The sequence below is a fragment of the Scylla paramamosain genome, chromosome 31 (assembly GCF_035594125.1).
Source record: "Scylla paramamosain isolate STU-SP2022 chromosome 31, ASM3559412v1, whole genome shotgun sequence".
Lineage (NCBI taxonomy): Eukaryota > Metazoa > Arthropoda > Malacostraca > Decapoda > Portunidae > Scylla > Scylla paramamosain.
This window is the reverse complement of record NC_087181.1, coordinates 10,523,817-10,548,816: the sequence shown is the minus strand read 5'-3', so window position 1 is coordinate 10,548,816 and position 25,000 is coordinate 10,523,817. Positions and strand designations below refer to the sequence as shown.

General features: G+C 47.1%; 2 protein-coding genes and 1 long non-coding RNA gene across 4 annotated transcripts in view; all 3 read left to right on the top strand.

Moving 5' to 3' along the window:
* Positions 1–447, top strand: part of LOC135116462 (inactive CLIP domain-containing serine protease A28-like) — a 1,573-nt gene extending 1,126 nt beyond the window's left edge. For both annotated transcript variants that reach the window (XM_064033945.1, XM_064033944.1), the window contains 2 exons: positions 1–85; positions 224–447. The exon at positions 1–85 is cut by the window's left edge and continues 98 nt beyond it. In XM_064033945.1, coding sequence (XP_063890015.1) covers positions 1–85; positions 224–299 — 161 coding nt within the window. In that variant the 3' untranslated portion in view covers positions 300–447. The remainder of the gene's footprint in view (positions 86–223) is intronic.
* Positions 448–7,375: 6,928 nt separating this feature from the next.
* On the top strand, positions 7,376–19,696 carry LOC135116467 (uncharacterized). The gene is made up of 3 exons (XR_010276349.1): positions 7,376–7,642; positions 19,047–19,317; positions 19,558–19,696. It is a non-coding gene; the product is annotated as an uncharacterized LOC135116467 (long non-coding RNA).
* Positions 19,697–20,020: 324 nt separating this feature from the next.
* On the top strand, positions 20,021–23,333 carry LOC135116464 (inactive CLIP domain-containing serine protease A8-like). Its single transcript, XM_064033946.1, has 3 exons — positions 20,021–20,159; positions 20,277–20,454; positions 20,599–23,333. Exons 2-3 carry the CDS (start codon positions 20,351–20,353, stop codon positions 21,017–21,019), a joined length of 525 nt encoding a protein of 174 aa, XP_063890016.1. The 5' UTR covers positions 20,021–20,159; positions 20,277–20,350; the 3' UTR covers positions 21,020–23,333.
* Positions 23,334–25,000: the final 1,667 nt, after the last annotated feature.

Sequence of the window (25,000 nt, the reverse complement as noted above, 5' to 3'; positions counted from 1 at the left end):
TGGTGCACCCTGAGTACTACAGCGGCGACCTCAGGAACGACCTGGCCGTCACCAGGCTGCAGGCATACATCGACTTTGTCACCAAGTGAGTAGCAGTGAGAGTAGTGCCGAGAGAACAGCTGTAGTCGCGGGGCAATGGTAGCAGTGTTCGCTTGGCAAAGTTATGTAATAGTTGGTAATTTCTGAGTGGTATAACCCAGCATTTGTTCCTTCCCGCCCACAGCCCGCACATCAGGCCCGTCTGTCTGCCGCCCCACCACGCTAACTTTGTGGGCCATCGCTGTGTGTCCACGGGCTGAAGCAAGGACGCCTTCGAGAGCCACGGCAAGTTCCAGAGAATCCTACGCAAGGTGGAGCTGCCTGTGGTGGACTGCTCCATGTGCCAGACCGCGCTGGCCAACAAGCATCTGGGCAGCACCTTCAGACTGCCCGCCGGGTCGTTGTGTGCCGGGAGGTAGGAGGGAGGAGGGACGCGACACCTGCCAAGGGGACGGCGGAGGCCCCCTGGTGTGTAAGGGTCACGACGGCGCCTTTCAGCTGGCCGATCTTGTGTCCTGGGGCCTCGGGTGCGGGAGCGCGAGTGTGCCAGGAGTACGTGGACGTGGCTCGCTACGCACACTGGATCCACCACGTCACCAATGCACAACTCCTCCTCCTCTTCCCCCCTCCACACCCAGGCGTGCCCTGGTGACACTATAAGCATACATTATGCAGCTTTCTTGTGTGTTACGCGTCCTGTGAAGCTTGACTGGCTGTCTGCCATATGTATTGTTGTTGTCCTTTACTATTTAATTTTATCACTGGCTACCTGTTATTGCTCCTATCCCCGTGTTGCGTTCCTTTCTTCCCTTGTACTGTTAACAGCGTGTAGAGTTAACTGCGGCAAGCAATCATGCCTACACGCCTTATTTCGGAAAGCGTGTTTTAATGTTTACGTGGACGTTCCGAAAGGCAACACGAGAAATGTGTCCCGTTTATTGCGGCGAGTACATACCAGCTTTCCGGAGCGCGACGGAAGGACGTGGCGAGGCGAGCGTAGAGGCATCAGAGGAACAACTCATCCGTGTGCTCTCCTGCAGCGGCTGGCGGAATGAGGCGTGCTTGTGGCGCAAAGATTTAACGTCCATGAGAGGTATTGGCGCACGGCGAACTGAATTGCCTGGGCAGACGAGAGGCAACACTTAGTGCAATTACGTATCTCAAGCCAGAGAGAGAGAGAGAGAGAGAGAGAGAGAGAGAGAGAGAGAGAGAGAGAGAGAGAGAGAGAGAGAGAGAGAGAGAGAATGACACGAAAATAGGATGAAAGTCGACAACCAACAAGATGAAGGAGGAAGAGGAGAGGAGGAAAATAAGAATGATAAATAAAAACACTACAATACACATAACTGGTAAAGAATATAAATACGACCCCCCTTACGTACGCTGTTTATTGGTCTTGCATTGTCTTTTTACGAAGAGCTACAAATATATAATCGTTCCCCTTAAAAATCTTACGACCTTCCTGGTTTTCTTTTTACTCTAGAGGTGAGACGAGAAGAGCGGACACACACACACACACACACACACACACCAATCCACCATCCATCTATCCAACCACTGACTCCCATCGTTCCATTCATTCATTCACCCATCCACTCTCCCACTCATACATCCACCCACCTATCCACACAACCAGTCGCCCTCTCATCCACCTACCCATCCAGTGATTCGCCCATCCACTCATCTATCCACACACCTTTCTACAAACCATTCATCCATCCTTACATCTGTCCACTCACTCACCCATCCATCCACACATCAATCCATCTATCCATCCATTTACTCACACATCATTGCTTCTATCCATCCACACATCCATTGACACACACACCCGTTGACTTACCCACACATTTACTCACTCATGTCTCCACCTAGCAGTGTGTGTGTGTGTGTGTGTGTGTGTGTGTGGCGCCGATCAGAAACGAGTCACAAAGCAATATAATTAGTGTTTAAACGTTTGTCTGCCACGTGATACAACTTTTCGTGCGCGGAGCCTTTAGGGGCGTTATCAGGTTGTGGTGGCACGTGGCACGGACCAGGCGAGGCGCATCGGGTGGCAGCATGTGGCGTAGGCGTGGGTGTCGCAGGAGGCCCTTTCCAAACTTCTCCAGGGCTTCTCGGTGTCTGGCCGACAGCCAGGGCAGACTCAGGGTCATCGTGTAGGCAGGGCCAAGGATGATCTTGCACGCCCTCTTCTGCACACTCTGCAGCTGCTGCTGTTGAGTGTGAGTGAGAGAGGAAGACGACGCTGGGGAGGCATACATGAGTCTGAATAGGATAAAGGTGAGGTACGTACATCTCCTCTCAACTCATCTGCCGGCGTCCCAGGGACCTGAGTCTGTGCAGCATGTACAGCCTGTAGGCAGCTGACCTGACTGGCGGAGACATGCTGCTTCCAGGCCAGCTGCTCGTCCACCGTGACACCGAGCAACTTGGCATACCGGACCACCTGGAGAGGATGGGGTCCATCAAGAGCAGGGAGGAGGCACTGCCGTTGAGGAGGTACAGGCATGCATCACTACAGTCTTGCTGTGGTTGATGGTCATCCTATTCTCTTTCTGTTCTGCGCAGATTACGTGAACGTCTTCGTGTTTTGTGCATCAGTCTGGAGGCACATGGTCTGCTTCTCCTTTGCTTAAAGGACGGCTGGTGGGCCAATGCCGCATTAGGTTGACTTAAGGAGTATTGATGATTGTATTTTTTTTTTTTTTATGTAAGGTATTCTATGGGAGGAAAAAGAAAAAATAAATAAATAAATAAAAAAATAAAAATGAAGTACGCTGGGGTGTCAGGAAAGAGCCATAAAGATTATCAGAAATTGGAGAAGTGTCTTGTTTAACATGACTCCTTTCCCTGACTAAAGCGTGTTAAGACACGGTGTATTTGGAGAAGTGTCTTACTTAATATAACTCCTTTCCCTGATAAAGTGTGTCAAGACAAATACATAAATAGAACAGCTGGCTTGAGCAGTGTTGGCACGGTGTACTTGGAAAAGTGTCTTATTTAATATGACTCCTTTTCCCTGGTTAGGAAGGGTTAAGCCAGTACATGAATACGACAGCTGGCTTGAGGGGCACTGGCACATTAACACAGCCCGGCAAAAACTTGACTACTGGAGCAAATTCCTGCATTGTATAGTACCATCTAGCCACTTGTCCAGTCAAAATTTTCCCTTTGAACAGTTCAATTTCGGGTGCGTAATCCGTGTAGACTGTAACTGGGTATCCAAAATATAATGTCTTTAAAATGTTTTATAGCCCAAACTACGGCAAGTGTTTCTTGATGAGTGACAGAGTAATTAGACTCTGCTGAATTAAGCACACGACTTGCATATGCTATTACATAGTTTTTTGCCTCTGGTATCTGTCTGCATCAGTACTGCTCCTAATCCTAGAGAAGAAGCATTCATGCAAATAATGAACGGTTCTGAACGCTTTGGGAAAGCAAGTGCAGGTACATTTGCTAGTGCTGATTTTAATTCATTGAAACTGTTCATGAACAGCGTCCCATTGGAAAGCAACATCCTTTTTGAGGAGTTTAGTAAGTAGGGATGCAATTGCAGCAAAATTCTTGCTGAAAGGACGGTAATATCTCGCAAGGCCTAGGAAAGATCTGACATTCTCTAAGAATTTAGGTTGAGGAAATTTATGTACAGCCATGACCTTTTCATCTACTGTATGGATTCCTTCACCATCGACTACATGGCCAAGAAACTTTATTTTGGCTTTCAGAAATTCACATTTAGAAAGCTTTGCTTTTAGTCCAGCTTTCTCAAGATTCTGGGCTAATTTTAAACTCTTAGGATGGGATTCTTGATCCTTACTAGCGATGATTATATTATTAAGATATGTAAACGCTCTTTTCCCAAGTAAACTCGTGAAAATACTATTAATCATTCTCTCGAATGTCAACAGAGTGGATTTTAGTCCAAAAGGCATGCACAACCATTCGTAATGGCCGCTAGGCATACTGAACGCAATTATTTTCCGTGATGTGGGAGCCAAGGGAACCTGCCAGTATCCTGACAACAGGTCTAAACTAGAGAAGATTTTGCTTCCACAACCCAAAGACATTAGAAGGTCGCTCAGGACAGGTAATGGATAATGATCATCCACTAGGAGAGCACGATTCTTGAATTACTCCCTTGTCAATCATGTCATGAATGATTCATGTCATCTATAGTCGCCCTCTGACTATGAGGAAGACTGATATATATATATATATATATATATATATATATATATATATATATATATATATATATATATATATATATATATATATATATATATATATATATATATATATATATATATATATATATATATATATATACTGGCTAAGTGTTTGGTTTTAACCTAATATGGTGTTCCGCTCGATCGGTTACACCTAAGGGTTCTCCAGGTAGTGCAAGGGCATTGCGATACTTCCCAAATAAGTCCAAGAGCGCGGGCTTCATTTCGGAGTAGTCCACAATATTAACAAACTAACATAGGGTTGGCGCCTGCCCCAGCTCGGTGCCAACAGTAGACTGACTCACCGAAGAGACGCAGGCTCCAGGAAGAATACTGGGTTCTTGTCCCACTTTCTTGACATATACCAGGCACTTTCCAGGAAAAGACCTTGTTTGATCCTTATAGAACCTCCAGTAATGTTCACCACCAAAACATCAGTGACATGAATCTTTCTAACTGTGGAAAGAGTCGATTCAACTGCCAATCGCCTGACATTACCTATACCATCAAGACAGACATCACTGCCTACAGGAGCTTCTGCAACATGAATTTTAATCCGTTTTGCCACACGAGCAGAAATGTCATAACTGGCATTGACAATTACCTTGGCTTCTCTCCATGCTTCCGTTACATCCTTATCTCTCATTGGAGGCTGAACAGATGGAATCATTTGAGACTCCCCATTGGATCTCTGTCCCTTCTATGATAAAGAACCATTAGTGGGTTGCCTGGAAACCAAAGTTGTAGGATGTTTCATCCCTTCCAGATGTCCGCAGTACATGTCTGAATTTTGTTTGGGATAGATTACTATCTGGTGAGACTTCAGGGCTTTTAATCCTAACAAGCCGTCAGAAGGGAGTTTAGTTACTGACTACAAAGAAATCAGTTTGAATAGGCTGAGTATTCTTAGATAGCGTTATTGGTAAGGACATTATTCCTAAGATTTTCAGGGGTGACCTGGTGGCACCAGAAAGATTCAAGTCACTTGGACGGAGCATCCATTTACCACCGCGTGAATTCCGTTTCAGAATCTTGTAAGATTCTTCAGAAATTACGTTTACCGTGGCTCCAGTGTCTACAGCCAAAGATAAGCGATGCTTACCTACCTATTTTATGGTAATACGTGCAGACATTTCCAGGCTTTGCCATGGCTGCCGCACAAGATTGGGGATTGGTCGTCATCTGTAAGTGGAGCGACTAGTGAGGTTTGAGTTTCCGGGGAGGTACCAGGTTGACCCCTTTTTTTTCTCTAGCCAACACTGCAAGGTCAGCTACTGTCTCCCGACTTAAAACTGAAGTAACTTGCATTTTTCCTCACTTCCCCATTCACCAATGTCATGTGAAAGATGAATTCCAGAAGTCTTCTGAAATTTGTTTCTGACATGTTTCCTCTCTGGAACCAGTTGTTAAGCTGTAAGACGTCCATGTAGTCTGTCACGAACTGGTGAGTCGAGATTAAGACCTTCATTTCGTAATGAGAGCTAGCTTCAGCTGTTACTCTAACACCCACCTTGGATGCTAGCTCCATGAGATCAGTTTGGCTCTTACCTCCAAAAATGGTCAAGAAATTTTTCTTGAAATTAGAATAACTAGTCCCTATTTCAAGCGGACTAAAAGCGCTGGTATTCATCATGCGTGATGCTTCTCCAACCAGTTTAGATCTGACAAAAGAGATCTTGTCCTCATCTGTGATAGTATTTGATCTCCTAAGATCCTCACACAAACGGATTAAGTCATAAGCCCGTTCTTGCGGGATTTCTCCGTGAAATACTGATATTGATTCAGGAATCGGAAGTACTTTAAGGGTAGCAGATACACTTAAGTCATGAGGAGAGCCACTAGAGGCTGAAGCAGAAGCATTAGCGTTAGACATGGTTGCTGCTGATAATGATGGGTATTTATTCCCTGATCTTGTAATCAACACGTTCTCGTCCTCATGAGGCACGGTATTTACCACTGTAGTGGGTTTTTGTTCTGCTGATAATTCTTCTGGTGAGCTAGTATGACTATTCTTCGCTTGGGAATGACACTCCAGTTCATAAATTTCAGTTAACTTCTCAGCTTTAGCCATAAATGTGGTATTATTAACCCTCCTTAATTAGGTACCAATTACACACTTGCATTACATTTCCATCGTCCAAAGGTGTCTCTGCCTTTAAAAGAAGAATGGCTAGTGTTGTTACAAGTGTGAAAATTTTAACAGAGTTAGAAGTTGAGGAATAGAAATGGAATTATCCGGGTTATCCCTACACACTCAAGAGAAAACGAGAGTGAGCGCTCCGTCCAGCTGAAAAAGAAAACAAGATATGAGTGACAAACTAAATTATTTTAATTTGCACATACGTAGTGTCGTCTCACTGCAAAATGGATAAGTTATACATAGACCACAAGTGTTTTATTTAATATTTGTGTGGTGTACCACTAAGTGTTTGTCCTCACGACTGTAGCCGGATAATTAACACGTTAAAATAGTATATATCGTCCTCCTCTTGGGAAGACTCCTTCCGTCATGGGAAGCTCTTCTTGGGATGGTGGCGTCCTTGTATGATCCTGCTGCATTCCTGCAGGTGGGGGAGGTGTTGGTCTGTGCCGAGAATGTCTGCGCCGATGATGTCTTCGCCAAGAATCTACGACGAACAAGAACACCGAGGGGAAACCATATCATTATGTTAGGTTTCACCCTGAGTCTTTTAAGTCTCCTCTTTTCTAACAAGGAAAAGTGATTCTTTGGAGTGGCAGGCTGGGTGAGTGAGGCGAGACCGTTAGGTGAGTTGTTCTTGGCTGGGTGCGAGTGTTTTGGTTTGTCAGCGTAAAGGTGCGCGCTCAAAGAACGCTGATTCTCTCGCGCTGGTTTCCGGCGCTGGTAGGTGAGCACAAAGGACGCTCGTAATCTGCTGTGACTAAAGCGGGGAGGGACATGGTAGAGCAGTTTTATCAGTCAGTCGTAATTCATCAGCTATAAAACATGTCAAGCTCATCGTCTGATGACGAGCTAATAACTGGTTGGCACCTAATAGCTGATAGCTGGTTGGCGCCTGTCTGCGCTGGTTTTCTCGCGCGAGAAAAACAGCGCAGACAGGCGCCAACCAGCGCCAAGAATCACACCATATAAACAAGTGTATGCGTGCAAAGAGGAAGCAGGTTCGAGCTTGTCGGCGCAGGCAGCCAGCGTCAACCAGCTTTCCTGTTTCCCCCGAACCATTCTTGCCTGCTTTCTCTCGTGAGTAGACGTCTGCTTCAGGATGGACTTAGAATTATTTATCAGCAAAGTGTTTGAGAAACCACCATTGCGGGACAAGAGCTCCACGCAAACAGGATTGTCGGTGACAAGCTGTGGGCAGAAGTCAGCAAAGAACTAGACTGTGAAGGTAAGAATGTGTGTGTGTGTGTGTGTGTGTGTGTGTGTGTGTGTGTTACTAGCTCGTCATCAGACGATGAGCTTGACATGTTTATTATACAGCTGATGAATCACGACTGACTGATAAAACTGCTCTACCATGTCCCTCACAGCGCTGGTCAGAGCAAATTACCAGCCTCCTTTGTGCTCACCTACCAGCGCCGGAAACCAGCGCGACCCCCAACCGATTGGCGCTGGTTTCTCGCGCGAGAAAAGCAGCGTTCTTTGTGCGTGTACCTGAAGTTCTGTAAACAACGCCGGCACGCTCCCCTGCTCTCCTCACTACCGTCACTATTTGCAGTTTTCTCCGCTCTCTGTGACCGTTCACCACTTCACTTCCAACCAATGTTTATTGATGTTGCACTTGGCACTGGAGTTAATTATTCGTATATCATTAAGCTGCCACAAAATGTTCCGGAGGAGTCGAATTATCAATTACCCTTGGATACTGTTCATTAGTTTCTTATCTTATGTAGCAGGTAAAAAATCACTCGTGGTGAGTTTTCGTTGTTTTTCAGGTAAATGTCAAAGGTAAGCGTATAAAAAAAATGTATATTTTGGTATATATACATAGTTCTGGGAGAAGGGTGTGGCGTTTACGGGATGTTTTCTACGTGATACAGCGTTACATCCTGGTAAGAGGCTGCCGGAGCCGGCTCGAGGAACGCTTAGCACCTTCAAAAAGTGCTGATATATTACATAAATATGTAATTACATAAAAAAAGACAAGGGAAAACTACTTATAACTAAGAATAATACATGTCAAATACATTAGAGAGAGATTAACTATGGAGAATACTTAGATAATATAATGTAGGTGATACCGATTATTTATCAGTGGCAATAAAAGGACTATGGAAAGTTCCAGTGTGTGTGTGTGTGTGTGTGTGTGTGTGTGTGTGTGTGTGAGACGTAGGGTGGCGTGATAATGTCCGCCCCACCCTTATCCGCCAATATCCATTAACTACACTTATATGTATACATACACTTATATTGCTAACTAGGCAAAGAATTATAAATACCATACATATTATTAATAATTATGTGACACCGTTACATGAAAGACGACAACGAACAAGATGAAGGCGGTAGAAGAGGAGAGGAGGAAAAAAAATAATAAATAAAAACACTAGAATACACATTACTGTTAAAAAAATAAATACTACCTTCCTTACGTATGCTGCTTATTGCTCTTGCATTGCGCCTTTACGAGGAGCTACAAATATATAATAGTTCCCCTTAAAAATCTTACGACGACCTTCCTGGTTTTCTTTTTTACTTCCAAGGCGAGACGAGAACACACACAACCACTCAACCACCCAACAGTCCACCATCCATTCATCCATCCATCCAACCACTGATTCCCATCGATCCATCCATTCATTCACCCATCCACTCACCCATTCATACATCCATCCACCAATCCACATAATCATTCACCCTCTTATCCACCAACCCACCTCTTAAAAAAAAAAAAAAAATCAATCAATTCATGAGTAACAACTGTAGTCCAACAATTTTACTTCGTCCATAATAAAACCCCTCCAAAAAAAGTTACAAATATCTTAAAGCATATTAAAGCATATTAATGTAAATTAAATTACAAAGAAATAAATACTTTTCTCTCATCATAGTGTTTATAAATATTCATCTCGCATTGAGATAAAGTATTTTCTAGGAAAATATGAAAATCTAAAGTATAAGTATTTATAATTTCATGAATAATCTTACATGTAGTTGCATCTGTAATACTAGATAATAGTTTTTGCTCAAGTCGTGAACCCTTAGTGACCTCTGATGTTGTGTGTGGGGACACACCTCTCACATGTTGCTCTGTCAGCATGTCTCCACAAACACGTTCATCAAGAGGAAGGCGCCCACACCCACGCCTATTCCACCACCCTGTTTCCACTGCTAAACTATGACCACACAGTCTGAAGCATGTAAATGACACACAAAGCTACACAAAACCTTCAAAAGTTTTCCTATTCATCACTAAGTTTCCTGCAGAAATGAGATCACGTTACATGACCAATGAAAGTGACGATTACTATAACTTTCATTATTATTATTATTATTATTATCATTGTTATTATTATTACTATTACTATTATTATTATTATTATTATTATTATTATTATTATTATTATTATTATTGTCGTTATTACGAGCGAATCGAAGTTTACTATTGTTTTGCTGTTTCATTTTGAGCAGCTCGGTCCGGCCCGACTGTAACGCTATTCAATCTTTTGTTCTATATTGATTGACTACCATTTTGTTCTCGAGATTGATGTGAGTGAAAGTGTTCTTGGCCACCCGTTGCCACCACTTTATTCTAGATATGAAGTCCTATCACTTTGTATCGAGATCTGTATGTCCAGTACTTTGTTCAGAGATTAGATGTTACTTCTCCACTCCACTGTTCAGTCCCACTATAACCCTGGTTGAGTGCGGACGCTCCTATCCTCCCTCTGCCTAGTGTTCGTTCCTGACTCGCCTGTCTCGAGACTGTCTCGAGCACTTTGCTGGAAGTTGTTGCTGTGCTGCTGGTTGTTGCGGGTGGGCGTTGGTGGGCTGGCTTGCCTTCTTGTCGAGGCCCTCCCTTGCTCGATGGAATACTCTGGGTCGGAAGCGGGATCCTGCTTGGAGGATGACTTGGCCCTGTCTGAGGATGGTGATATTTCTGTGATGAACCACTGGCCCGAACTGCCCGCGCATAGCACGCCGTTGCCACCGTTTGCACCTCAGTGTGGGAAACAGCCGTCAGTCTCGTCTTCCAAGCGCCCGATGGAGGACTCTTTTGATTCATCTGCCGAGGACTGTCTGCTACCTGCGGCCAAAATGGGCAAGAGTGCTCCTACTGAACATCATGTGCCTGTTTCTCGTGCTTCTGTACCTCTGCCTGGTGCTGCTCCCTCTGCCTCCTTCCGGTCTTCGCTCAGTCTTCCTGCTTTTACCCCGAGAGATTCGTACGTCGTTATCTTTCGGTAGGAGTCCGTCCACAGATACGAAGCTGCGATGGTTGTCTGCTGTCAACAAGGCCTTCCAACTGCAGCATGATCTGGCGGAGGTCAAGATGGCTGCCATCACGTCCAGGTTTGTCTGCATTTCCAGACGACGCACGGACTTCCTTGAACGAGTCGAAGTCTGGTGAGTTTATGTCCCTGCCACTCATTCCTTACGACTCTCCTGAAAGGCCCAGAAAATTTCCGAGCTTCATCCTCACCCGTTTTCCCATTGATGTGGACCCACGGCTTGCTGAACAACACCCTGGTGTGTATTCTGCCAGACGCTTCATCCAGAATGGTTCACCCATTAACCGCATTGTGGTTGTCAGGGGCTTTCTTGACCCACCTCCACCCATTATTACCTTTGATTACGTGCTGCTGCTGCAGGTCATGACTCGAGGACGTGTCCAATCAAGAGTGAGCCCTCGCGCCCAGCTACATCCTCTACCACCTCCAAATATTTGTCTGCTGTGGACGCGTCGCGTTAGAAGTGTCCTCGCTGCTTACAGCTAGGGGTTAACGTCTGGCATGGCTGTGCTCGACGCCATGTCCAACCACATTCTCCCCCGACCAAGCCGCCCCTCCACTGCCTCTTCCTTCCCTGGCTATTCTCCCCACTACCTCTGCTTTTCCACAGGACCTGGCCCTCTGCAAGTCCGTTGCTTCCATCCAGGCACAGTGCGCGGCACTGGAGGGCCGCTTCGCCTCTCTTGATGCCAGGATTGATGGTCTGCTCACTGCTCATGTTGCTACTGACACCAGGCTCTTCACCTTGGGTGAATCCCAGCAGACCATTGTCGACTCTGTCACCTCACTCGCCGAAAGGATGGATGGTCTCTCCGATCGCCTGGACGAGCTCTGGAGTTATTACTATTACTGGCCAGTCCCCCCTCTAGACGTTCGTCTTCCTCCACTCTCCGGTCTCCTTCCACCAAGCACAAAGTTCGTCGCTCATTCTACACTAGATATCCTCTCATGGAACGTCTATGATGTCATCAGTTTTAACAAGCTCCTCCAACTCAAGACCTTTGTGTACTCCCATCATCCACACGTAATTTTTCTCCAGGAAGCTTTTCCAGGCCGGCCTCTCGCCGGAGAGGCTCCTTCCTTTATCGATTATATCCCATATGTCCACATGGTACGAAATGGTCTCCGAACCTACATCCACAGTTCTCTGACCCACCACCTTCTCCGCACCTCCACTGACCCTGACGTGACTTTTCAGCTCTTTGAGGTCCTGCTGCTCTTCCTCCCCCTACAGTGCGGGGCATGTTGTATCTGGGGGATTTCAATGCTCGGCATCCTGCTTTGGGAGATCGCTCTGGCTCTTCCAATCGTCCAGGTGTTCAACTATTATCGTACATCCCTAAACATCACCTGACGCGCTGGGACACTGGCGGCGCTACTCGCTCCCGGGCCGGACCACGTTCTCACCTCTTGACTCCTCCGTGCCGGCTTTATTATCTGATCATGTTACCCTTTGATTTCGCTATTCTCTTCCTGCTGTGCCTGCCCCTCCTGCTTCACGTCTGCGCATTACTGTGCCCCCTAAGTACTGCTAGACATACATCTCATACATGGCCTGCATGTTACCTATTCTTAATTGTATTTCATCTGATCAGTTTTACTCCAGTCTTGTCTCCGCCACACATGACTATCACAGGTTGCACGTCTCAAGGCCACACCGGCGTCGCCCTACCGCTTACACCTGGACTCTGGACGCGCGCGTTCAGGAGGCGAGACAGGAAGCAGAACATGATGGTCTCTTGTTTCGAGCAAACCCATCTCCTGAGCTGCTTCATCGTTACCGACAGTGCAGGGATGCTTTAAACAGCCCTACTGGAGTGCGTGAGTACTGAATCTTGGCAACGGTTCACGAATAGTATTAATCATCAGACCAGTGTGGCTTCTATGTGGCATCTTGTTCGCCGAGTGGTAAAGAAGACGCCCTCCACTGCCCACCATCACACACCCGCCGAATACGACCAACAGCTTGTCGATGCGTGGTCGGAGCAGTCCACTCCAGCCAGCCTCTCTGTCCATATACAAGATGCTCCCCCTTCCGGTGCTCTTGTTCATCGGCTTCGCCTGGTATCTGCCTTGTTACAAGAGGATGACGAGGATACTGTGCCGATCAGCGAGGGTGAGTTGCGGCGTGCTCTCTCTAGGGGCAAGGCCTCATTCCCTGGTAACGACGGTATTACCTACGCTGTGATATGTCTGCTGCAACAAGTTCCTGGCAACCCTCTCCTTCGCTTTTACAATACGTGTCTTCGTGACGGTTGTGTGCCGCGAGCCTGGACTAGCACCATCATCATACCCATTCCGAAGCCAGGTACCGCGAAGTTCAGGCCCATTTCCCTTACTACTTGTGTCTGTAAGGTGCTGGAGAGAATCTTAACCAACCGTCTGATGTACCGGCTTCAAGACCGCCTCTCTCCACGTCTCTTTGGCTTTCTTCCCCAGAGCAGCGCACACCACTGCCTTGTCGATTTATATTCTCGCCTCTCCCGTGACAGTGTCGTGGCTTTCATCGACCTAAAGAGCGCGTTTGATGTTGCCAATAGGGAGATCATACTGGATCAGCTCGTTGACTTCGGGATTAAGGGTAGTTTGTTGCGGTGGATTCGGGCTACCTTTGCAACAGGATCTCCCGTGTATTTTTCAGTGGGGCCTACAGTTCTTCGCGAAGTTTTCTTCTTGGTACGCCTCAAGGGGGGCGGTACTGAATCCATTCCTATTTAATGTTCTGATGCACGTCTGCTTACATCTCTGCCTGACGCTCCTGAGGTTAGTTATTTGCTACGCTGATGATTTGTGCGTCCACAATACGTCACCGAAACATCTTCAGTTATTTCTTGCTTCTTTCTCTCTGGCTTCCTCTACCTGTGGTCTTATTGTTTCTCCAGAAAGGAGCAGAATCTTCTCTTGCCACCCTCCTGTTGCACTGCCGGACTTCACCATTGGTGGCAGCGTCATCCCCCTATGCTCTCAGTACCGTTACCTCGGAGCTCCAGTCAAGATCTCAGCAGTCCTTCCTGCCCGGCGTCAGCCCCATCCCATCGTTAGTGACCTATTGAATCGTCTCCAGCGACGACTTCGCCCTCTTCAGTGCCTCACCAACAACTCTTCCGGCATCTGCATTCCTGTGGCCAGGACTATCTATGTCACTTTCATTCGTTCTGTTGTTGATTATCTTTCCCCTGCCTTGATTCCTGCCTTCCTCGGGCTGCTTTGGAGCCTTTGGAAATTTTTCAGAATAGAGCGATGAGAATCATTCTTTGATGCCCTGTGACCACCAGGATTGTAAACCTGCAGCGTGAATTTAGGCTCCCGCCCTTAGTTGAAAGAATATACTCAAATGTTACTTGCCTCACAGTCAAGTGTCTTCACTTTCCACTTCTCTCGCCACACTACACGCAGCTGATCAGGACCTCTCTTGGCCCCGCTCCACCAGTCCCTCCTATTTTGCCCACTGATCGCTGACTTATTGTGTCTGCTTCCTCTTTGCTTAGCAGCCTTAATTTGCAAGTTTCTGCCGCTGATGTGCCCCCAGGCCCACCCCCGTGGATGCTACCAGCGCCTGAGATGAGCTTTATCCCTACAACCAAGTCGGACCCGCCTCCTCCCCAGCTGCAACTGGCCTTGGAACACGTGGGGACAGTGACGCCCTCCATCACAGTTCCTCATCGCCTCTACACTGATAGGTCTCTCTAATGCGTCTCCTGTTGCGGCTGGTGGTGCGGTTTTCTCACCTGACTTGGAACCACCTCCAGGTGGCTGGGTCGGCTCGGAAACCACTCCAGCTCTACGCTGTGTGAGCTCTATGCTATCCTGAATGCTGTTAGCCTCGTATGTCAGAGGGGAGAGTGAATGCAGTTGTTATTTGTGACCTTTCGGTCCCTTTCTGCTACCCGTCCCACCCACCTAATAGTAGTTCAGCAAATTCTTTCCTTTTTAGCATTAATGACTGCTCGTAATGTGTGTGTAAAGTTAATATGGGTACCATCTCATGTTGGTTTACATCACAATGCTACAGCTGACCGCCTAGTGAAGGATGCCTGCCGCCTACCTCCGCGTGGTGATGGTCGTCCTCTTTCCCTGCCATGCCGCCTCTCCAGGGTCTAAGCCACTCTCCTACCTATGTGGCGTCGCAGGGATACTGAGAGGCCCTACAGTATCACCATCAACCATTACGAGTCCGCCACAAGTACACGTACCATTGCCGGGGTCTTGTGGTTCGGTGGCACAACGTTGTCTCAGCGCATCTGCGGCTGTGCAGATTGCTGGGCTGGAGGGCGAGCCTCCCTTCACACAGCGTCGCCTGTGCCGCGCACCGCTTGCCAACACCATCGAGCACTACTGGGTGGCATGCCCACTGTTCAGCACCTCCTACCCCAAGGTCTGCGGCTGGATGTTGTCTGTCGCCATATTCTGGTGCCGGATTTTCTTGATAAGATTCTCGTGCGTTACCCTTGATTTGGTGGCTTTTCCCGAAACCCTGTGCCCTGCGTGGCATCTGTTGCTTGTGTATGAGTGTGGATTAGTGGGTGGGGTGCGCGAATGGGTGAGTGTGTGAGTGTACCATTTGCTTTACCTGACAACTGTTATTATGCTTCTCTATTTTATGGTGTCTGACGCTATTTGCGCAATAAATTAATCAAATCAAAATCAACCACTCCACTGTTCCTAGTTTGGTTTAGATGAGATACTTGCCCAGTTGATGATGATGTTTGCCACCGGTGGGCCAGATGAGGGACTTGGTGTGTTGGTAGCGTGGAAGACCGGCAGTGAGGATTGGTATTTTTGGTAGCGAGGAGGTTGTGGATAGTAAGATGATATAGTTGATGTGTGCGAGTAAAAGACACGATTGATATGAGTTCTTGATTTAATAATAGGTAGAATGTACACACTTGATACGGGATGAGGCAGATGATTATAACGTGACGATTGATTGTTCTCTCTCTGAAGTGATACGAACTGCTGCTCGTGATGACTGATAAGTGTCTCTCAAGACTGACTGTGACTCGGACGGGAATTGTCTGAGTGACCGAAACTGACTCTCTAAATGGAACTGAGTGGAACTGAGCTGGAACTGAACGGAACTGAGGACTACCTATGCATGCGGGTTATATTTATCTCTGAGAAGTGGATCATGATAGAGCTTTTGAGGTGAAGAAATGAACAATGAAATGCCAGGAAATGGGGTGAAAGAGCCAATGGGAGAGCTCGTTATTTGGCCAATGACCAAGAACAAGACTCGGAAGCGAACGCAAGTGTTTTCCATAAGGACTGGAACTGGGTGTGAAGTCCCTTCAGAGGTAGAGGAGGAGGAGAAAGGTTAAAATTTCAATAGACTGGCTGGCCATGGGCACATGTAGGATGAATATATGAACTCGTTGCATGTGGGATGGATATACGAAATGATGAATATTCACATAAATAATAATAACAATTGTTAAGACTGATAAAGGCGAATATCTCCGGAACTACGAGGGCGATCATAAAGAAATTAGCATCATATGATAGCACAACTCTCTCCATTTTATATTATATAGCTTTCATGTATTCTGTATCGTAAAGTCAATCTTTAATTATCAAAAAGCAAAAAGCTGTCGAAAAATAGGATTAAAAAAAATTCAGTTTTCACTTTTATTTCCATCAACAAGACCGGACACACCACTGAACGGAGAATAAAATTTCCTATCCAGCGGTATAAAGCACAACACTGGGCTCTCGTAAAGTTTTGAGCTAGAATTTTTTTTTCTTTTTAGGCTATTGCTCGATTTGCCGGGTGCCTGCAATTTCCACTCTCTCTCTCTCTCTCTCTCTCTCTCTCTCTCTCTCTCTCTCTCTCTCTCTCTCTCTCTCTCTCTCTCATGCATTACTCACAGCTTCGCTCGTCAATCGCCTTCCGAGACGTTTTACTGTTTATTATCATTATTATTATATTACTACCACTACTACTACTACTACTATTATTAGTAGTTAGTAGTTAGTAGTAGTTAGTAAGTAGTAGTAGTAGTAGAGTAGTAGTAGTAGCAGCAGCATCATTATTATCATCAATGCTGCTACTACTACTACTACTGCTGTTACTACTACTACTACTATTTATCATATAGAAGGAAAAAAACTGAAGTAAACAAGATTGTTCTTTATTGATAATTCTCGAAGACAACTCGAAGACAACACTATCACCCCCCCCCTCTCTCTCTCTCTCTCTCTCTCTCTCTCTCTCTCTCTCTTGGTTCGGGGTTCCCTCAAGGACAAGGTTAGGACGCCAGTATAAGACTGAGGGCCGCGGGTCACAGGGGCACAGTCACTCAGCCGCCTTGCCTCTGTGTTCACTCAACCTCTCAACCTCCCACCGGCTTGAGGTGCCTTAACTTATTCACGTGTTTTGTGGAGTACGAGAAGGAGAGAGACAAAGAGAGTGGCAGCCATGATTGTCCAACGTAAGTAATGAATGGTATTTTTGGGGAGTTTGTTATGTGTAGTAGTTCTTCTGTATTTATTTTCGTCTCCGTCTGCCTCTGTCCTTGTCTGTCACTGGGTAAAGCAGAAGACTGATAGTCATGATTATGCAACGTAGGTACAGAGAGGTATTGATTTTTTGTGGGGTTCTCATGTGTAGTGGTGCTTCTGTCTATCTGATTCTATCTATCGATGGTTAAAGGTTTCAAGTTGAATCCTGGATAATTATTTTGTGGAGAAAAGTAGGAGGATAAACAGCCATTATTATGATTAAATATGCATTAGTATTGTTAATTTTGTGGATGTCATTTGTAGTGGTTGCTGAGTGTCTCTCTCTGTCTCTGTTCATCGTTAGAGGTATTTTTTTTTTTTTTGAGGGGCTGGAGTGACATGGATCGGGGACCCTTTACACTTTAACACCTGCCGATCACATGTGACTCCTGGTTGAGTCTCCAGGTAGACTAGGGTAGGACACTCAAAAGAAAGCAGTCATAAATCTTTGACTTATATTTACACAGTAACTACAACAAAGGCCTGGCTGGCTATGGCTACACTCAGTGGCGCGTGGGCGGCACACAGAAAGAAATACAGTAATTACAACAAAGGCCTGGATAACTATGGCTACACTCAGTGGCGCGTGGGCGGCACACAGAAAGAAATACCTATTCCTCCGGAAGTGAAGCCAATGCCCGGTCCTTTTACGTTGTGAGAGCACAGCTTTACGTTAAGTTACTGGATCACGGAGGTAATTATCCGGCACTATGCACTGTATCACTCTGCCGCACAAGGAGCGACGACCACGTGGTCGCTGGGTGACTGGATATGCGCTCGAGAACAGGCTTTACCACAAATAACTCACCCAAGGCGTTCCACTGGTGTACTCACTCCTCCAGTCTGCCTCGATGAAAGCCAGCTTCGTCGGTCAGGGCTTCGGCTTACCGCTGCACCACGCTGTCCTTTCTGCAGGCTGGTTCGGGAGGAGTCGAGGAGGGCGCGTTTTGGGGGCTGGGTGACCCGGCCGGGAGTGAGACCTGGCGAGGTCATGACCCGCTCACCTGGGCCCGCGCGCATTGATACAGGCTCCGCCCACCTGCCCGCATGGCAAATGGTTCTCTCCTATGATAGGGCGGTAATTTATTGCCCTCTCAAAATCTAGTGTTCCTGTGCTCTCACATTACCCTATACAAACGAAGATTTTTTTTTCGGGAAGAAAAAAAAATTCCAAGCCTAACTAGCTACATGGAGAGAGGTACATTCTTGATTCTGCAGTGTTATTATAGAGCGGTATTGGTCAGGTGCAGTGGTATTTCTCCGTCTCCGTCTCTGTTCGTTGGCTAAAGGTTGAAAGTTCAATTCCATGTCACGTTAGTTTTTTGGTGGAAGAAGTAGCGTGTCTTCCCTCTCTTTCCCCCTTCTCACCCTCTCTTTCTCTCTCTACGTCATTTTTAGTTTCAGTTATCTTTATGGTCCAAATTCTCCCTTTCTGTGGACATGACGCAATTACACACACACACACACACACACACACACACACACACACATGAAAGTAAATAAAACTCTAGTAAACAAATACACGTTAAAGAAAGTATGAAAAAATGCAAAAAAAAAAAAAAAAGAAAAACACGTTGGTATTTTTCTACTCTGGTGATATTCATTCATGAAAATACAATTAAGCTCGTCCCTTTCGTTTCCTTTTCAAACAATCTCACGCTTTCCACGAATAAATTATGTAAGAATGAGTAACCGCACGCTACCTTGCTGCAGATGCACGCCAGTAAGTCTGATGGTTGGTTACTTTCACTTTTGTTCCCGTGTTATGCCGCTTGCCTTCCGCCGCCTCCCACTGCCTCTCGCTGTCCCGCTCGTGTCTGACTTACGTGCTTGTTATCACAGGCGGCAAGAACCTCGCGGCGCTTCTGCTCCTGGCGCTGTGCGTGTGTGCTTCAGCTGAGGAGTGGTCGTGGCGCCTCGTGCATGACGGCCACCTGATCAACCCTTGCACCCGCAGCGCCGCCATTCTGTCCAACGACATGCTGATGTAGATGAAGACACCGCCAACACCACCACCACCACCACCACCACTAGAGCGACCCCAGAAGCTGAGTCTCGCGTCAGGAGAGACCTGCTGGTCACCACCAACACCGCCGCTGCCTTGGCTGAGGGGGTTAGTCACCTTCACCTCAATTCGTTATTTAGTGTCACTTGTGAAACTCTAACGCTTTAAACGAATACATTACGTAAGAGTGAGTAACCGCACACTACCTTGCCGCAGATGGATGCCAGCATGTCTGGTTAATTACTTTCATTTTTACTTTTGTTCACGGGCTATGCCGCTTGCCTCCCGCCGCCTTCCGCTGCCTCCCACTGTCCCGCTCGTGTCTGACTGACGTGCATGTTCTCGCAGGCGGCAGAAACCTCGCGGCGCTTCTGCTCCTGGCGTTGTGCGTGTGTGCTTCAGCTGAGGACTGGTCGTGGCGTCCCTTGCACCACGGCCACCTGATCGACCCTCGCCCCCGCAGCGCCGCCATTCTGTCCAACAACACACTAGCTGAAGATGAAGACACTGCCAGCACCATCACCACCACCACCACCACCACCACTGCGACCCCAGAGACTGAGTCCCACTTCAGGAGAGACCAGCTAGTCACCACCACCACCACCGCCGCCTTGGCAGAGGGGGTAAGTCACCTTCACGTCAATTCGTTATTTAGTGTCACTTGTGAAACTCAAATATCACTCGCCAAGGAGAGGCGTCGAGTGTTGTACTGACGGTGTGGTGTGTCCCCAGCGTGCCCTCAAGTACCGGCGCCGCGTCAACACCTGCGGCCGCGGCAACCCTATCGACAGGCAGCCACGGATCTTGACGCCAGACTACATTCTTGGCACTGCATACTTCGGAGAGTTCCCGTGGCATGCCGCCGTGCTGAAGGGCAACAAGCAGTACATGTGTGGCGCCGTGCTGGTGGACGACCGCCACGTGCTGACCGCCGCCCACTGCGTGGCTGGGTAAGGCCGCTCGCTGCACTGTTCTCTTTACCTTCATTAAGGCAGGGAGTACCTCGTCAAAACATCCTCAAACGCCCTGAGGGGACGCGGACTCGGCACACTCTTCCTTCCCCGCAGGTTCAACAACACCCGCGCTGTCAGGATCCGTCTGGGGGACTGGGAACTCCAACGAGTTCTACAGGCACGTGGACATGCGCGCGCGATGGATCGTGGTGCACCCAGAGTACTACAGCGGCGACCTCAGGAACGACCTGGCCGTCACCAGGCTGCAGGCATACATTGACTTTGTCACCAAGTGAGTAACAGTGAGAGTAGTGCTGAGAGAACAGCTGTAGTCGCGGGGCAATGGCAGCAGTGTTCGCTTGGCAAAGTTATGTAATAGTTGGTAATTTCTGAGTGGTATACGAGTAATCCAGCATTTGTTCCTTCCCGCCCACAGCCCGCACATCAGGCCCGTCTGTCTGCCGCCCCACCACGCTAACTTTGTGGGCCGTCGCTGCGTGTCCACGGGCTGTGACAAAACCGCCTTCGAGAGCCACGGCAAATTCCAGAGAATCCTATGCAAGGTGGAGGTGCCTGTGGTGGACCGCGCCACGTGCCAGGCAGCGCTGGCCTACAAGCATGTAGGCAGCACCTTCAGGCTGTCCCCGGGGGCGCTGTGTGCCGTAGGCGAGAAGAGGCGCGACATCTGCAAAGGGGACGCCGGCGGCGTCCTGCTGTGTAAGGGCCACGACGGCGCCTTCCAGCAGGCCGGCTTCATGTCCAGGGGCCTCAGGTGCAAACGCACGGGGGTGCCAGGAGTGTACGTGGACGTGGCTCGCTACGCACACTGGATCCACCACGTCACCAATGCACAATAACTCCTCTTTCCCCTCCACACCCAGACGTGCCCTAGTGACATTATAAGCATACATTACGAGTATGCAGCTTTCTTGTGTGTTACGCGTCCTGTGAAGCTTGACTGGCTGTCTGCCATATGTATTGTTGTTGTACTTTTCTATTTAATTTAATCACTGGCTACCTGTTATTGCTCCTATCCCCGTGTTGCGTGTAGAGTTAACGGCGGCAAGCGATCATGGCTACACGCCTGGTTCCGGAATGCGTCGCTTAATATTTATGCGGCCGTTTAGAAAGGCAACACGAGAAATGAGTCCCGTTTATCGCGGCGAGCACGTGCTGGCTTGCCCGGAGCGCGATGGGATGCCGCGGCGAGGCGAGCGTTGAGGCATCATAGGAACAAATCACCCGTGTGCTCTCCTGCAGCAGCTGGCGGAATGAGGCGTGCTTGTGGCGCAAAGATTTAACGTCCATGCGAGGTATTGGCGCACGGCGAACTGAGACGCCTGGGCAGACGAGAGGCAACATTTAGAGCATGCTGTCACTGCTACTACTACTACTACTACTACTACTACTGCACCACGCAACACAATAATACCAATATACGAGTACACCTGAACACACTACTACTACAGTTGCTCCTCGCTAAACACTGATCAAATTACCTAACTCGTGCCAGACGATGAGAGAGAGAGAGAGAGAGAGAGAGAGAGAGAGAGAGAGAGAGAGAGAGAGAGAGAGAGAGAGAGAGAGAGATATGACACGAAATAGGATGAAAGACGACAGCGAACAAGATGAAGGAGGTAGAAGAGGAGAGGAGGAAAAAAAATAAATAAATAAAAACACTACAATACACATTACTGATAAAGAAATAAATACGACCTCCCTTACGTAAGCTGCTTATTGGTCTTCCATTGTATCTTTACGAGGAGCTACAAATATATAATCGTTCCCCTTAAAAATCTTACGACCATCCTGGTTTTCTTTTTACTCTCAAGGCGAGACGAGGAGAGCCGACACACACACACACACACACACACACTGAACCACACACACTGAACCACTCACCAATCCCCCATCCATTCATTCAACCACTGACTTCCATCGATCCATCCATTTATCCACCCATCCATTCACCCACTCATACAACCACCCACCTATCCAGACAACCATTCACCCTCTTATCCACAACCCACTCACCTACCTATAAGCCATTCATCCATCCTTACGTCAATCCACTCACTCACCCATCCATCCACACATCATCTATCCATCCATTTACTCGCACATCATTACTTCTACCCATTCACACATCCATCGACATACCCAGCCATTTACTCACTCATCTGCCCACCTAACCGAATATCCATCCACACACCAATTCATCCAATCACCCATTCACCCATCCACTTTCTCATTCACTCACTCATCCACCTATCCGTCCACACAACAGTTCCATAAATCAATCAATCGACCCATCTAGCTAACCACCCCAATCCACTCTTTAATACATCCACCTACTCGCACATCCGTCCTTCATCCACGAAATGAGAGAGAGAGAGAGAGAGAGAGGTGATGGACAAATGGAGTCGCGTGTGTGAGTGTGTGTGTGTGTGTGTGTGTCACCGATCAGAAACGAGTCACAAAGCAGTATAATTGGCGTTAAAACGTTTGACTGCCACTTTGTAAAACTTTTCCTAATTACCAGTCACTCATCTTTACTTGTTCTACAGCCACATCTAATCTTTGAAATTACAAATATATATGCTTCCTCACCCATAAATTTCTTTTAGATGCTCATAAAGACTTCATGCAGTGTTTCTGGTGCTGTTGATTGTTTCGTGTCACAGTGTAATGGTTGAAGCAGTTGCTATATTGGTAAACTACATGAACTACAATACTGTGTGTGTGTGTGTGTGTGTGTGTGTGTGTGTGTGTGAACCCATGCCAGAGAGAGAGAGAGAGAGAGAGAGAGAGGCGGTTTTCTCACTCCTCACTATATTCGAATATTGCAGCATTTCTTTTCTCCTACTCTAACGTAACCCCTTTTCCCCTCCACACACACACACACACACACACACACACACACACACACACACACACACACACACACGTACCTGATGCACCAGTGATAGACAAAAGGTGCTCGCCTCCAGGTACAGAAGACTAATTGGTGCCGCCAATGGAAGTTACTCAGGTAAGAAACACATCTTGAGAGACCAAATTTAGATCACTAACCTGACTTTCCTAATGGCTGGAGTAATGACCCGTTTTTATCTCAAGGCTTTTCTCTCTCTTCTTCTTCTTCTTTTTCTTCTTCTTCTTCATTCATTTTTACCTGGAAAAGTACATGTTGATAATTAATTAGTGTCTTTTTTCTTTGTTTTTTTCGTAATATTTCTTTTACATTTAGTCTTTACCTATAAGTAGAATATAAATAAAATAGTTTCCTTTCTTTTCTTTCATTATCCTTCGTGTTATTGCTATTCCAGTCCTTTATCTGATTTTTACCTGTGTTATCGTTCATCAGTCCATCCTTTTTCTTGTTTTTCTGCCCATTATCCTTCGTGTTATCGTTATTCTAATCCTCTGTTTCTTTCCCTTTGTTATCATGCTTCAGTCTATCCTTTCCTCCTTTTCATTATCCTTCATCTTTCTAATCCTATCTAATTCCTGCCTTTGTTGTTATGTTTCAATCTATCCTTTTCTCCTCATCATTATTCTTCGTCTCCTAATCCTATCTGTTTCCTCCCTCACTTAAGCGCCCCTTTTAAGCTCCCCTTCGCCTCTTCACCTTCTTCGTCGTTAGCGCCGCCCCCTTCCACATGCTGGAAGAAGTCAAGGATGGAGGAGTCTGTCGCCTTTAATTCCGTTTGAAGCCGTTACAGTAATTCAGTAAGCACCCCATACATAGAGGGAGGGAAGAAGAAAGGGGCGTGAAAGAAATACGGATATTGGCTCCTGGAGAGAGGGGGAGAGGGAGAGGGAGAAGGAGAGGGAGGGAGGGTGAGAGGGACAGGAGCTTCAGGGCGGCTTTGGGGTCTTATATGTGCTGGGTTGGATAAGAGTACTTGGAAGGTTAATTTATTTTGGGTAATTCTATGACTCGTACCTCCATTCCTCCCGGCCTACTCCCATACAGAAAGAGAGAGAGAGAGAGAGAGAGAGAGAGAGAGAGAGAGAGAGAGAGAGAGAGAGAGAGAGAGAGAGAGAGAGAGAGAGAGAGAGAGAGAGAGAGAGAGAGAGCGGCTACTAGTATACAAAGGCAGTAATGATGGGCAGTTTTTCGTGGTCGTGATGGAGTTGGTAGTGGTACTACTACTATAGTACTACTACTACTACTACTACTACTACTAGTAGTAGTAGTAATAGTAGTAGTAGTAGTAGTAAAAGTGTGTGTGTGTGTGTGTGTGTGTGTGTGTGTGTGTGGCGAGCCCTAACAAATACGTACTGAACGAAAAGCGAAGCGAGTTGTGAAAAATACGATAAAACTTTTGAAAATAACCCCCAAATGGCTTCTCCTTTTTTAAATTCAAGTGTGTATGTAAATATGTGCACCTGTGTACGTATTTGTGTGGGTGTGTACGCGTGTGTGTAGGTGTGTACGTGCACGGGGAGCGAGGGCGCGGCTCCCCCTTTTCAGCGGACGCAATAATGGCGGAAAATGAGCCTCTTGGCCGCTCATTACGACCCTAAACGTCCTCACGGGAATTAATGGGGATTATCCTATGAGGGACGCACGCACGTACGCACAGAAACAAGCAGGACAACACACACACACACACACACACACACACACACACACACACACACACACACACACACACACACACACACACACACACAAACTTATACAGACGCACACACACACACACACACACACACACACACACACACACACACACACACACACACACACACACACACACACACACAAACTTACACAGACACACACACACACACACACACACACACACACACACGCACACACACACACACACACA